Source organism: Garra rufa, chromosome 11 (genome assembly GCF_049309525.1).
Source record: "Garra rufa chromosome 11, GarRuf1.0, whole genome shotgun sequence".
Taxonomy (NCBI): Eukaryota; Metazoa; Chordata; class Actinopteri; order Cypriniformes; family Cyprinidae; genus Garra; species Garra rufa.
This window is the reverse complement of record NC_133371.1, coordinates 7,890,045-7,906,586: the sequence shown is the minus strand read 5'-3', so window position 1 is coordinate 7,906,586 and position 16,542 is coordinate 7,890,045. Positions and strand designations below refer to the sequence as shown.

General features: G+C 35.1%; 1 protein-coding gene across 3 annotated transcripts in view; it reads right to left on the bottom strand.

The window, feature by feature from the left end:
* kiaa1549lb (KIAA1549-like b) overlaps nt 1-14,796 on the bottom strand; it is a 68,815-nt gene extending 54,019 nt beyond the window's left edge. For all 3 annotated transcript variants that reach the window (XM_073850963.1, XM_073850964.1, XM_073850965.1), the window contains exon 1: nt 14,396-14,796. In XM_073850963.1, coding sequence (XP_073707064.1) covers nt 14,396-14,576 — 181 coding nt within the window. In that variant the 5' untranslated portion in view covers nt 14,577-14,796. The remainder of the gene's footprint in view (nt 1-14,395) is intronic.
* Between the last annotated feature and the right edge of the window lie 1,746 nt (nt 14,797-16,542).

The following is a 16,542-nucleotide window of genomic DNA, read 5'->3' as shown; positions in this document are numbered from 1 at the left end:
GATGATCCTAGAGCCCATCTGCACTGCCCTTAACATCTGCCTGAGGACATGATGTGGTCGAACTCATTCTCAATGAATGTTCTGATGCTTGAGCTCACGATGCCCAGGCAAGAACAGATAGAGGAGGCATTTGAATGCAAAAGAGCAAAAAAGAAGGATTCAGTGCCAAAGAAAAGGTCAAAGACATTGGGCCCATGGAGGTTGCGTGTCAGGGTTTTGCAAGCCATGACACTTAGAATCACAGGAGACAGATTAAGGACATACATTAATGGACACAACTGAGAAAGCATCGTGGTGGCTCTGGCTCAAGAGGGCAGATCCGTGGGTTGCTGCTAGGGCACAGGCTGGGGTCTGATCAACCCTGATTTGGTCGCCTGGGTTAGTTAATATCACTAAAGATGTGTAGCATCACAAATATGTTTCTTAATGTTCTGCTATGACAACTCTCAGAAAGTGTAGCATAGTAATATACATGTGGGGATCGACCGATATAAGTTTTTTTGGGATTTTTTTATTTTATTTGCATGTTTATGTGCCCGATAACCGATATTGACTGATATTTATTTACTATTATAAAGTACATAAATGACTGAGTGAATTAAGTTCATACTTCACTTTAATTTTTCCTAATTTCAGTCATCTTAAAAAAAGTGTTGAAAATTAGTTTTTTATGTCAAATCTTCATATTACAACAATAAAAACAATTTATTTTTAAAAAGCAAAATAAATGTAGAATGTTTAATGTTTTCAAATGGAGAAAATGAATAAAGAACAGGAGTCATATCAACTTAATTTTAATCTACAGCTTTAGTCGGTTTATAAACTGTTTAATATAAAGAGTGAAGAATAATTGTCTGGATAATGTTAATTCACTGAATAATATTTTCTGGAATATTGGAATATAACAAACAAAACATTGTATTTTATTGCATTTCTCAACTGGTATGTTATATCAGAATTACTAATGTTCTTGTCTAATGTTGTGTAGATTCTGACAAAGTGCTGTTTTACACACAACACACAACTATACTCTAACTGCGATCGCCCGTGGAGGTAATAAATAATTAATTTACATAGAGTTGTATTTATTTAGATGTGTATTAGCAAAATAATGGTTATAGTAAATGTTAATATAATTTAGGGGGTTTTAAACAGCGCTTTCATTTCCAACATTCATGCTCATTCATGGCTGTATATTATTTAATTCCGGCAAATTTGCGTCTTTATTGGGGCAGGACTTGACGGATTAACTCTGTGAGTTCGTCTCTATTTCTTACAGCCAAGCTGCATAAACTAGCAACATATCAGCCATTATGTAACACATCTAATATGTGCATTAATGGCTGTTATGTTAAATAAAGTTTACCAATTACAGCTAAGCAAGTGTTTTACCTATGCATGCCGTTGTTGTTGTCTCATCTCCGCTCAGATGCGCAGCAATGGCAATCCTGCTTGCAATTCTTAAAACACCCACAAAATAGCGGAGTTTACAGGTGTATCGAATATTACAAATCCGATATCCGATTATATTAAGAATGCTTAAATGTCGGGAAAAATATCAGTATCAAATCATATACAAGGCGATGTTAGGAATAGATCTGCTACGCTGCTGCTGAGGCTCCAGAGCAAGAACCAAGGCTTTGTACTGCTAATATATGCTGCTGTGAGCATGTCAGAAATACTGATGTTCATGCGCATATAACATATATGATATAACCCCCCAACAAAGAGGAGACATAAGAAATGGACAATACAAGCCAATAAATGCATGCTGCTGAGTGTAAGAATACAAGCTGCTGCATCAGCATACAAACGCTTTATAAATGAGGCCATATGTCTCTGAAGTTACGGTTTCAAAGTAGCTTAAGAAGGAGAAAAGAATAGAGCTCCACCTTATTTCACCAAGGTCCACCCACTTGGAGATTTCTGACCTCGTCACTGACCGAAATATATCTGAGAACTCTATTAAGTAATAAAATAAAACCCAAGAAATCTTCAAACCTTTGTTTCTCACACATAATCCTTTTCGCATTTCTTTAGGGAGGACAAGCTTACTGGATTGAAAATGAGCTAATGAAGGGATTTCTCCCATATATCATCATCATCTTCATTTACCAGGAAACCATGCCAGGATTGAGACCCTGAAGTTCAGTCTCTCCATAACAGATCTCACACACACTCCTACATTTCTCCACCAGCAGGCAGGAGACTGATAGCTAGCTCAGCCGACTGAGAGGTAAGAGCTATACTCAGCTGTTATTAAAAAAGAAACTGTGAGAAACTAAATTGTATATATGGGTCCTGTACCTCAGGTCACTATTTTCTAAATCACACTTTCACGGATCAAGGCCCATGGGACAGGAGAGCATGCTGAAGTTTAACTTTTTAAAAATTGGCCCATCGGAAAAGGCCCTCACTGACTCTTGGAGACTAGTGATCATTAAACCAATCTGACATATATCCATACTGGGGCCTGATAAACCAGTGGAATGACTTGCTGATTCTACAGTAGTCAGGCATTAAGCCTTAGGAGTTTTCTTTAATCAATGAATGATGAAAACTCTGTAATGCCGTAAAACCTAGTATTTTAAAGGAGTAGTTCACTTTCAGGACAAAAATGTACAGATAATGTACTCACTCCCTTGTCATCCAAAATGTTCATGTCTTTCTTTCTTCAGTCGATAAGAAATTATGTTTCTTGAGGAAAACATTTGAGGATTTCTCTCCATATAGTGGACTTCTATGGTGACCTGAGTTTGAACTTCCAAAATGCAGTTTAAATGCAGCTTCAAAGGACTCTAAACGATCCCAGCTGAGGAAGAAGAGTCTTGTCCAGCGAAACAATTCTCAATTTATATACTTTTAACCTCAAATGCCTGTCTTGGACTATTTAGTGAACTGTGTGTATTCCTGTTTATGACAGTTAGGGTATGTCGAAGACTGCAGAAGTACTGACCCAGTGTTTACAAAGTGAACATGCAAAGAAGGTCAAACGCCTTTTACAACAAAAGGCAATGTAGGACGATTTTGAAGTTGGAGGAGAAAATGAGATGGGAGTTTTTTGACATACCCTAACTGTATTGACCCGGAATACACAGAGTTCACACAGAGCTTGACAAGACGAGCATTTGAGGTCAAAAAGTATACATATTGTAATTTTTTTTAGAAAATAACCAATCGTTTCGCTAGATAAGACTCTTCTTCCTCGGCTGGGATCGTTTAGAGTCCTTTGAAGCTGCATTTAAGCTGCATTTTGGGAGTTCAAACTCGGGGCACCATAGAAGTCCACTATATGGAGAGAAATCCTGAAACGTTTTCCTCAAAAAACAATTTCTTTACGACTGAAGAAAGAAAGACCTGAACATCTTGGATGACAAGAGGGTGAGTACATTATCTGTACATTTTTGTTCTGGAAGTGAACTTCTCCTTTAAGGGTGAGTCTATGATGATGGAATTTTCATTTCCTTCAGTTACCCCTTTAAGGTTAGAGGTGCATTGTCACTATCCCTCATATGCACAATAGTAATAGTACTAGAATAGTAATAGAAAGCAAAGTACAGATTATCAGTGTAAACTATCAACCTTAAACCCAGCAGAAAGCCTCTGCCATGAAGCGACTGCACATCAGCACAGTGGAATCTGTGCCACAGTACACTGACCTAAATTATACTAAAAAAAAATCCATTAGAACTTCAGCCTACTTTGGTACCTTGCTGAGTTTGAGGAGAGAACAGGCCTGAAGCAGTGCAGATATCCTGTGAGAGAGTTAGACAGACCTATATCTGTGACCACCGCAGAGCTCTACAGCCGCACTGAATCCAGACACACAGCCGTTATATCTGAGGACACACAGCTGAGCTGATGTTCTCTGGTTTTCTAGTGATAGTTTGTATATCATCATTATGTTACCTTGTGGTGTTGTAATGGATTTGAACATATAATCTAGATTCTGTAACCAGTTACAGTTACATTACAGATAATTAGACTACATTACATTTTGTTCAGTGTACACTGCAAAAAAATGCTTTTCTTACTTGTTTCCAGCCAAAAAATCTAAAAATTCTTAAATCAAGAAGGATTTTATAGACAAGTAAAAATTATTGTCTTTGTATTTAGAAAAAAAAAGTCAAAATTAAGTGCATTTTTGCTTAAAACAAGCAAAATAATCTGCCAATGGGGTAAACAAAGTAATCTTGGTTTCTGTTTTTTTGTTGTTGTTTTTTTGCACTAAGCAAAAACTTACTTAATTTTGACTTTTTTTTTTTTCTGAAAACAAGAAAATGATTTTTACTTGTCTAGAAAATCCTTCTTGATTTAAGAATTTTTAGATATTTTGTCTGGAAAAGCATTTTTTGCAGTGTACAGAGAAAATGAATGGCTTTTCATATTTTAATTAATGTGCATTGTTGTAATATAAACAAAATAACATATAATAATAACTGTGAACATACACATTTAGACTTAAGTGCGTGATATAATAGTATTAATGAATTTGCACTAATATGCAAACTATGGGTATTATGTGAAAATGAATTTTAGGTTGTGTGTGTTTATTTTTAATTTTTTTCACAGTATTTTAATAGGCTAGATGTTTATAGTTTTAGAACAAGTACTGTAAAACCCTGAATCTGAAAGCATATATGTGGCCCTGGACCACAAAACCAGCCAAATGGGTCTTTTTTTTTTTTGGAAACTGAGATGTATATATCATCTGAAAGCTGAATTAAAAAAGCTTTCCATTGATGTATGGTTTGTTAGGATAGGACAAGGATTTTAAAATCTGGAATCTGAGGGTGCAAAAAAATATAAATATTGAGAAAATCACCTTTACAGTTGTCCAAATGAAGTTCTTCACTGCAAAAAAAAAAAGAAAATGTTCTTACTTAGATTTTTTTCGTCTCGTTTCCAGCCAAAATATATAAAAATTATTAAATCAAGAAGGATTTTCTGGAGTAAAAATTATTGTCTTGTTTTCAGAAAAAAACAATCAAAAACAAGGAAAATAATCTGCCAATGGGGTAAGGAAAATAACCTTGTTTTCTGTTTGAAATCAGATTTTTTTGCTTTGCCTATTATTAGATATTTTGTCTGGAAACAAGACGACAAATCTAAGTAAGAAAAGCATTTTTTGCAGTGTTAGCAATGCATATTACTAATCAAAAATGAAGTTTTGATATATTTATGGTAGGAAATTTACTAAATATCTTCATGGAACATGATCTTAATATCCTAATGATAGTTAATATCCAAAAATTGACCATTTTGACCCATGCAATGCATTTTTGGCTATTGCTACAAATATACCTGTGCTACTTTAGACTGGGTTTGTGGTCCAGGGTCACATATTGTTTGCATTTTTCAGTAACAAATATAATGCCACTGAATCACAGATCATCTGGTCATCCTCTCTCTAATAAATGCATCAGTCTGCATAGCGATAGAGCTTTCAACCTGTCAAAGGCTGAGCTACTATATTTTTGAAAATGAATAGACTGTACCAACTCTATTGAATAAAATGATGAGCGGTGGCAAAGCATGACAGACAGAGAAAGAAAGCGAGACGAGCGGCCATCTGCATCTCTCACAGCCAAACCCTAACGCCTCCGCTGTATTCGGCACATTCAGCTCGCTCCTCATTTCATGCATATGAGCATTTCAAGGAGACGGACAGAGATGGGCTACGTTTCATCCAATCCCATGAAGCTGTTCAGCCAGCACATGTAAAGCAATTAAACTCAGACTTCTCCTAAGGACTACAAAGGACCAAAGGTAATTTCCAAACTGATAAATGACTTTTTTTGAGCAGCAGAGAGAAAAAAGGTACATCCAGAAACCTATCCTGCAGTTCTCTGAGAATAAACCGGAGCGTGCCAAACACTCTGGAATCTCTTCAAATTGTCCCAGATAATCCCATTTCAGAGCAACATCCTCCACACGAACGCTGTGAGCAGACACTGCTGGTAATCCAATGGAAATCTGCCTTCAATCTGTGTAGGTACACGAGGACTGAGGTTTTAAACAGCAAATACCTCTCCATGCTTTCATACAACCAGACTGTTCACATTGAGCTTTCTCTAATGTGAGTGACACAGCAAATAAATAAATAAAAGCACAGACAAATATATCAACATCTTTAAAAAAGATCGTTTCCATGACGTTCAGTTTCTGACATACTCCATGAGCTTTAGCTACTCCCAACAGTTAAAAAAACTAAAAGAAAATGTTTTATTTGTCCATTTTAACCTCTAAACTGTCACCGTCCCATTTACGGGACACCTAAGTTTACTTCACTATTTTACAATTAAATCCTAATGTAATCAACAGGTGTAATGCATTATAAGTAACGCAAGTTATGTAATAATAATACTTTTTCCAAGTAACTACTTTTTAATTGATTAAAATATTACTTTTTCAAATAAGTAACGCCAGTATTGAATATATGGCAAGAGTGCACTACGAGTCATTGACAAATCTACATCATCACAGGAGTTCTGACCTTTGTCACTAAAAGTCTTTATTCCGTTGTCTTTTTCCCATCACATGTTTCAGTAATCATCATAAGTTAAAATCTCAAGATTCATCTTTTAGCAGAGTGTCATATTACTAAATGTATTGTCTTTTAGAATCAAAACAGAACACCAATTTTTTATATCAACTTCAAGTTTGGATCATAACTTATGTAGACATATGGTTTTAATTTTATAACAATTTTGTATTTTTAACTATTTTTAAAATATTTATTTTATATAAAATAATTTTTCTTTACAGTGAATTTGAACTTCTATTACGTTTTAATATTTCATTTTATTAAGTGATTTCTAATGATCTAATGATTTAATTGAACAAATGATTTAAATGATCTGCTATGCAGCTTCTTTTAAAAAAGACCAACCTTAGGTCTGTATTCAAAAGCATTCATGAATTATAATATTTTAAGTCTGGATAGTGGATATTGTCATGAATTTTCAGAAATGGGGATGACAGTCAAGGGGTTAAATAGCATACTAGAGTCTGTTCAGGCTTCAGAAGGTTCTCAGAGGCAGGAACAAGTGGATGGTTTATTTTGAATGCTGTCCCAGATTGTATCATAGAATTATATGTTTGTTCGGAGCAGTTGACTGCAGATTGTTTAGTGCAATGGAACGTTTGCAAAAACAACTTTTGTTGAAAGAGGAAGAAGCCTGAATCTGGTTCATAGGTGTAGGGTGAACCAACTCCAGGTTAAGGCTAAATATAGAATATCTAATAAATATACCTTTCATAAACCTGTATCTTTGAGCAGGTATCAGATATGGGTGTCATGTTTATACAGAAATTAAATCAGAATTCAGCCAGTGAGTGTGCGCACCGAAAAAATTCATCTAAACGCCATGTGTGATTGATTTTAATGTGCACTGCTGAATTTAATGCTGAAATGTACACTTTTCATTTAATTTACATGTAAATGAAATGTAAATTGTACGACAGTCCTAATAGATTGCAAGCCGTGGCCAATTAAAACAAATAGTTCATTAAAATAATAATTTTTGCTGATATAATTCTGATGAATTATATTGAACATATTGAAATAACTGACCCTTAATTATTAAGAATAACATTCTGAAATGTTGTGAAATATATAAAGACCTTTTTTTATAGGCTTTATAGACAGATGAGTTGAGACCAGCACCACATCCTCTTGTAGCACTCTTTTAAACATATATTTCCCAGAATCTGGCAGCAAGTTTTAAGAGTTCATTTTGGTCCATCTCTGCAAGACAGACATTTCAGGATAGGAGATGGACTAAAACTGAACTCCCAAAACCTACTGCCAGATTCTGGGAAATATATGTTTAAAAGAGTGCTACAAGAGGATGTGGTGCTGGTCTCAACTCATCTGTCTATAAAGCCTATAAAAAAAAACTGTCTTTATATATTTCACAACATTTCAGAATGTTATTTTTTAATAATTAAGGGTAATTTTTTATGATTTTTTGCCCAAGCAAAGTCTCTGAGAAGCTGACACATTGCACTTCTGGAGACTCCAGGTCGGTTGCAGTTCTGGAGACTAAATGGATCCTGATGGTTTCATATCTAATTCTTAACATTAATTCTTACTTTTTTTGCAATTAACATGCATCTTTTCTCCTTTTCTCTGTCCAATGGTCATGCCTTAACTTTGCAAATTCCAGTATTGTATTAGTATTGCATCCTTCTCATGGGCATTTAATAGTTTTTGACTTTTCAGTCTGAGTTAAATCTCTTTTTGGCTCATGTTATCTGTAAAAGAAAATGTGCCTAATAATTCTGCACACGTGAATATAAGGAGTGTTTCACTTCCAGCCTTCATGGACAATTATATATCACTTACAAATGATTAAATACAAAATGAATAGTAGTTATTAGGATTGATGTGGTTTGGAATTGGTCAAATGTTCTTGGAAAAAAAATATGACTGCAATATCAACGTGGCTAATAATTATGCACACAGTGTGTGTTAGTATTTAAACGCTGCTTGTGATGGGCTTTGGTTCATCATGTGACTTTCTCATCACTACCTGCTTTTGCTGGTTATCAGTGTATTACAAAGGTAAAAAAAAAACTGATTTTATTACTTCAATAGTATGGTACGTTAACATTATATCCTTAATGAAATTACAGTATTTAAGTGTAAATTTAAATTTAAATTAAAAACCATAAAACTTGAAACCAGATTGTTTTACGGTAAAATTCCGGCAACCACAGCTACCGTTTTTTTGTTACAGATTATTTTTTTTTTTTTCCAGTGCTGATAATGTCAAGATGGCCAAACATCAGACAAATCTGTCTGCCTGATATATCAGTTTATCAGTAATTGTGATTGACTAGTCTTTTAATAGCGATTTCGATCTCTGCCCCATTCAGCCACAACTGATGTGCAGCAGTCCCCCATTACAATAACACAGATGCAGATCACTTCTGCTGCTGTTCAGTGTTGCTGATTCTGTCCATTTATATCCATTAGGTAAAAGGGCAAAGTTGGAACTGTATGAGGGGGATTGTACATCAGCACTTCAGGGTTACACAAACGTCCTGGGAAAGATAAACGTTTGTGAGCTGATCTACCCTTGCAGCGGCTCCAGAGACAGCCTGCTGTTTAACTGTCTGTGGAGAGATTTGACAATTCAGAAGAATACAGGGACTTATGAGATGAACATCAGTCTAGAAATGCGGATCTTTGATAGCAGTGCTCTCACTGAGCTCAAATGATGAGGTCCGTCTCAGTGGTTTGTTGTGCATTCTCATGCATTTGAAGTAAAGTAACTGTTTTCTGTAATTTATCAAATGCACTTGTGAGTAAACTCAGTACACAAAGTCAATTTCAAATATGCCGACCTGTCAATAACATTATCAAACACCACTGCTGCGTGTGCACTGTAAAGTTGCATTAAAGTTTATAAAAACTTCAAAGTATATAGGTATTGATTCAATTTTAAACACAGCAATAATAGTAACATATTTTGATGTTATTATCAAATCCTGCAGTTCAGAGGATTTCAGATGGTCCAAAAGAGTCATTTGGAATTGAACTCCACTGTCTGAATCATTGTGATTCATTAAAAGAATCAATTCATAGGAGTCAAATAAGACAATTAGCAGATCAGTTAAATCATTTGATCAATTAAATCATAAGATCATTAGAAATCACTTCAGAAAATGAATGTATTAAAAAGTTATGGAAGTTCAAATTTACTGTAAAGAAAAATGTATTTTATATAAAATAAATATTTAAAAAATCGTTAAAAATACAAATTTTTTTTTTGCATTCTGTCACAAAACTATCAATTTCTCTCTCAATTGTATGTCTATCACCAAATATGACACCTTGAGACCCCTTTCCAGTGATATGTATTTTGTCAAGATTATAAAACGTTTTAATTCTAAAAGACAATACATTTAGTAATATGACACTTGAGATTTTAACTTATGATGATTACTAAAACATGTGATAGGGAAAAAGACAACAAAAATAAAGACTTTTAGTGACAAAGGTCAGAACTCCTGTGATGATGTAGATTTGTCATAGACTCGTAGTAAACTCTTGTCATAAATTCATTTATTACTGTTCCTACATAATTTGTTACCAGAAAAAAAAGGTGAAATATCTATTTAGGAGTCTTAGACCTTTCCAATGATATATAGTTTGTCAGTCCTTGATTATCAGTGTTGGGGAAAGTTACTTTTAAAAGTAATGCATTACAGTATTGAGTCACTCCCTAAAAAAGTTACTTTTATGGAAAGTAATGCGTTACGTTTCTTTTGCATTACTTTTTATATCTGGGCAGACCTTGCTTGTTTGTTTTTAATATAAAAAGTTACATTTTTGGCAAATGTAAAAGCCTTTTTACACCAAAAGCATCAGGCTAAAAATCAATCTCGAGACCTACTAAAAAGTTTTTTTTGCATGAAATATGAGAACATTTCTTTTCTTTTGATATTTTTGGTAAAGTTGTTCTGTTTTGGGGTCTGATTATTCTTCACAGGTTTTGTTGATCTTTTGAGTTGATCTGTCACCAGTATTCATTATTTGATATTCTAGTATCCCCCACATATGCACAGACTACCAAGAGTCACACATCACATCAGTCAATAAATCAGAAGCACAGATTCAGACCTGAACATCATTATAAGCAAATAACAGACATGTCTGCCATGCAGAATATAGAGCAGGCCATGCTATATATAATGTTACAATATAATTATAACCTTTAGCTGTGTGCAACCCTGGTCCTGCATGATCTGGGACTTCTTCAACCCTTTACAACACGACTGGAATAGAAGTACAACATCTAATTCCGTTTTCCATTTTGGCTAAAATCATATATATCATGGTTAAGGATCACTGTAATGATATATTTTATATACTTTTTGAAGCCTGAGCATGTTGATTACATAATTGTTTTTGTTTGTTTGTTTTTGTTCAGAAGATGAATGGAAGTCTTATGGGTTTGAATGACATGAAGACAAGTAAATGATTACAGATTTGTCATTTTTGAACAACTATCCATTCATTGTTGTCTAGCAATGTACTGTTATTTACAGCTCTGAAACTCTTACTCTTTCAATAAACAGTAGTAAACCCAATAAAAAAATGAACATCTGTAATGCCCAATATTTCCTAAGAGAATCAACAGCATAATACACCAAATAGAAAACTAGTTTTCCACATAATGCACTAAAGCACTACAGAAGCATACATAATGATGTACAGGGAAGTATGGAAACCCAACCATTGCAAAATACCACACTGTAGCGCAATCCTGTACTGGATTTTACACTATATAATATATAGTCTTAAGTAGCACAGGTATATTTGTAGCAATAGCCAACAATACATTGTATGGGTCAGAATTATCCATTTTATGCCAAAAATCATTAGGATTATATATATATATATATATATATATATAAGTAAAGATCATGTTCCATGAAGATATTCTGTAAATATCCCACTGTAAATATATAAAAACTTAATTTTTGATTAGTAATATGCATTGCTAAGAACTTCATTTGGACAACTTTAAAGGCAATTTTCTCAGTATTTAGTTTTTTTGCACCCTCAGATTCTAGATTTTCAAATAGCTGTATATATCCAAATATTGTCCTAAGCTTATTTATAATGCATAAATGATTTCAGATGATGCATAAATCTCAATTTCCAAAAATGGACCCTTATGACTGGTTTTGTGGTCAAGGGTCACATATTGTATTATAAAAATGAATAAAGTTATTGCATCCCAGGCTGTGAAGTGCAGTGTATACAAACTGTTTGTTTGTTAGTTAATTAATTAGCTAGTTAGTGAACCCCAAGAACAATGTGGTTATTATATGTTAATCTGTTAATGTACACTAATAATGTGTCCCAGCTTTGACATTTATATGTTCAATACCTCATTAACTTTCTCTAAGATGGAACCATTCATTTTTATGTTATTTTCCCAATTTGCTTTGTAAATAACAACTATTTACCACATTACTAATCACTTCACAATGAGCTTAAGTCTTAAGGCCAGACACTGCAGGTGAATAGGGTAAACAACAACTAATAGTTATCACCTCACTTACTCAGTTGATTGATTTCATTGATAACTGCAAACATATTTTGTATTACAAGTTTCTCAAATGTTAGGTTTAAATATGCAAATGAGCAATTATTTAATGAAATATGCACTAATTTGCATACATTTCTAGTACACAAACTTGTTACATTTTTTGACATATTAGACGGGATTTTGTGTATCTAATTTTGTCAAGTCATAATTCTGAAATTCTAAAAAAACAAAACAAAGATAAACTATATACTAACTAAAAAACATTTTATTTTTTACAATTTTGAGGGGAATAAAATGTATAAAATCAAGCAAATGATATCTGAACAAACCCCTCTGTAAAAACAGGAATACAAATGTAAAGTGTGGTGTGTGTAAGAGCTACTGAAGTGGAGATTTATGGCTCAGTGTAGGAGAAAAAACTCATTTTAAGAAAACAGACATTAAAAATCTGTATTGTAATTGAAATCTATTGACACAAATAGATAAAGTGCTATAAAAGATACTCTTAACAGTGTCTTTTTGGATATTTTCTTTCCACTAGTCTGAAAAATCACTTTATGAAAAACCAAAAAGCCCAAAATCTCAAACTTGACAGGTGCATGTTGCGATGTACCCATCTTTTTTCATCAGTTATCAGTTTTGAATTCACCCAGAACTGCTAATCAAGGTTCTTGGCTTGAACTACAGCAATCACAGTCAGGTGTGTTATCACAGGTGGAGAGTAAACTCTGCAGGAAGTTGAATGTGTAAATGCAGGACTGAGCACCACTTGAACACAGTAAACTATAAGGCTTCTTAGGTGTGACGAAATGCCATCTTAAATAATGTCATTTATTCAACAAGACCTTATTTCTAACTGCACATTAAATAAATAAATGTTGATTTCAAATCAAATAAAACATATTCACTAATTAATGACTAACATCTTTTGTGCATCTGTATCATCCAGACTGGCTAGTGGCTGATGAAATGTTTTAAGTATTATCCACTGAACTAACACTGGTAAACCACACACATGAGATGTCTATTTCAGTAGAGAAATCAATATTATGGACTCAAAAGCAACAGTTTGACATTAAAAATGTCTAAATAAGAAATGTGTTTATTAAAAACACACAGCTTTTTGCTTCTCAAGATGTTAAGTGATGGACTGGAGTGGTGTGGACTATTGTGATGTGTTTATCTGCTGTTTGGACGCTCATTCTGACGGCACCCATTCACTGCAGAGGTTTGATAGATTCAATCAATGTAGGTCAAGAGAAGCACGATTTATGTGTCAACACCAAATTATGACCCAAAAATAAAGCCTGTAGCAACCAACATGCTATAAATGTTTGGGAGAAATGTTCAAGCAGGTCAAACACTGCTGTATCTGTCAGCACAGTGACCCACTTACAGCAAACCTGCACTTCTCAACTGGACACACACACATTTATTCTTCTGTTACACTGAGACTTTCCTTTGAACTCATTTTTGAATTCTGACATTTGAATTTTGACATTCATGCATTAATGAAGATTATTAAATTGCCAGAGCTCTCCACAATGATTCACTGGAGACATTCAGTCCACTTTCATTCAACAGAATCTGTGCAGATGCTCATCCAGCATTTTCAGGAGCAGCAAACCTCAGTCAGCATCTAAACCCAGAGCGCGCTGCTGTGGACAGTTTCAATGCTCCTTTGCAGCGGATGATTTATGACGCCTACAGTGCAATGCGAGCTCAACCAATCATTAGTCCCTAGATTAGCCGCTTTGGGACAGCGATGTTTGCCATTTCATGCAGTTAAATGATGCATGTGACGGCATGCAGTTATTCCGTGAGGAAGCAGACGTGCTTTAAGCGTGTTAGGTGTGTTATTTAGACAATAGAGTGCTGCAGTATCCATGAGCGCGCGCCTACACACTTCACTGCGTTACTGCTGGACTCACGTGCACTTCATCACATCACACACACACACTGTCCACAAGTCAAGGCAAAGTAGTGTATATTCTTTTTTTTTTTTTTTTTTTTTTTTTTTGCATAATTGACACATGCAATGCAACAGTGCAAACTCAAATGTATCAAAATATGAATACAGGCCTATGGGTTCTCTGAAAATACTGAGGTGGATAACCCAAATACCAAAAAATAAAAGCTGTAATGGTGTAAAAGTTTGATTTGATGTATTAGACTTGCAATGCATGTGGCATTAGCAAAGGTGCAAGCTCAAGGCTCAAGCTTGACTCCAGCTGAAGCTCACAAACAGGACATACTCAGGTGAGAGAGAAAAGTCTATTTTAAGACGCCAGCTAGGTTATATAGATATAGAAATGTCGCCTTACCGTCGGAAGCCTGCGCGCTGTGCAATAGAAGTATGAATATTGCTAAAGATGAGAGTTTAGTGCTCCTCATTCCTCCAGACTCTTGCGTGCACGAGCATCCTCTCCTCCTCTCTCCGGAACGCAGGACGCTGCGGATCAATCCGTGCAAACCTGTCCAGATTCCCTCTACTCGACCAGCCATTTGTGTTTGCAGAGGAGGTGGGCCGGTGTCGGTGCTGGACCAGACATCTGCTCAGATCCGTGAGTCAGTGGGACGTGCGGTGGTCACGCCGCTCCAAGTGCCAGAGGAGAGCCGCATTCGTGTAAATGCCCACAGTCCTCCATCACTGCGGCGCAGGGGGCTGCATCTCTGCCTCGCACTGCTCCTTACCGCTCATCATGTTGGAGAGGATGCATGCAATTCTTTGTCTGTTGTTCAGTGAAGCTGTCTTGTGAAAAAGTGCTCGAGTGCAGGGAAGCTGTAGATTTGTGCCATGTGCATGCTCTAGTGGTCAATACTGAATATTACTGATTACTGACACAGTTTTCTAACAAAAACAAACACACAGAAAATACTCTGCAAATGCTGCTTTGTTCCCGTTCTGGTAACAATTTATAATAACTTGCATTAATAAAGCATTAAACATGATGTAATGCTTAACAGATCCCATTTTATTTTAAAAGCTCTAAACACTTTACTGACTGGTGTTTTAATGCACTTCCTGCAAATATAGAACAAATAAAGGGTCTCAGTTAAGAATGTGCAGTTTCACATGATTAGTGCAAATTGTCACATGACCAGAGCAGTTTATTTCCTGTTTGTACCATGAGACAATGATGGTTGCATAAAAGCAAAACTTAAGGCTAAAGTATGTTAACATAAATATATAACTAAGATTTTTTGGTACACATTATCTCTAAGGTGTCTAGTATTAATATATAAAGTCACATATATTCAGATTACAGTGAGTGGTGGGATAACAGTCAACTTAGGTTTACAATAGAAACCCAGTGCAGTTGTTAGAGAAGATTGACCTCAAATGTTACAATGACAAAATATTGCACTAAATCAAAAGTTCAAATATTTCAAACAAGTTACAATATTGATGTTGCAACACTGCTAGCACTAATATAACAATTTGATGACATATGTTACAATAAAGTAACAATTTTCAAATACGTTGATTATATTTTTTTGTCTTTTGTATAAGGGTTTTATGCATAATAGTAGCTAAGCCTAGAATGTGATTAAACTGTTTAAAATAGCTGGGCTAAGATATATTACCAATTTTATGACTGCAGAAGTATGTTAATTCGGTATACACATTATCCCACCAACTATAAAACTATTTTGTACACACTTTTCCAAAAAAAAAAAAAAAATCCAAAAATAATTGATTATTTTAAAGGGTTACTAATGACACATGATTTAGATATTTTCATGTCTGTGAAAAAAAAATTGGGATTAAACAGGTTAATATATACAGTCAAGACCATGGCAAATTCTTACTTAAAGTTACTTTTATTCAACCAGCAATTTTTGACCAGAAATAACACAGGCCAGAGGCATCATTGTGGAAAAAAAATATTTCTCAGCTTTTATTTACATTTGAACAAAAAGTGGCATGTCCAAAATTATTCATACCCTTTGCAAACTGTCACAGTCTATGGGAAAATCCAAAGTTCTGTACCATTCCAAATAGTCCAAGCTGTTCTAAAGCATCCTAATGACCCTGATTCATTGGGAACAGCTGTTTTAATCAACTCAACAGGTGAAAAACAGAAGCTCTCTGCTGTTGGTTTGTGGACAGTCATGTCTAAGACAAAGGAGCTGAGGACCTGCGGCTGTACATTGAGCTGCTCACAATCAGGAAAGGGCTATAAGACCATCTCTAAATGATTTGAAGTTCCAGTGGCTACAGTGCAACATATTATTAAAAAATACAAGACGTTCCACACTGTGAAAAAGTCTCAGAGGACGTGGTCGGAAGCCTAAAGTGACACCTGTGCTGGCCAGGAGGATAGTGAGAGAGGTAGAAAAGATCAAGGATCACCACCAAGGCCATCCTGATGAATCTGGGCTCTGCTGGAGGAACATCTCAAGGCAGACAGTCCAACAGACACTGCACACCACTGGGATCCACAGACGCAGACCAAGAGGACACCAC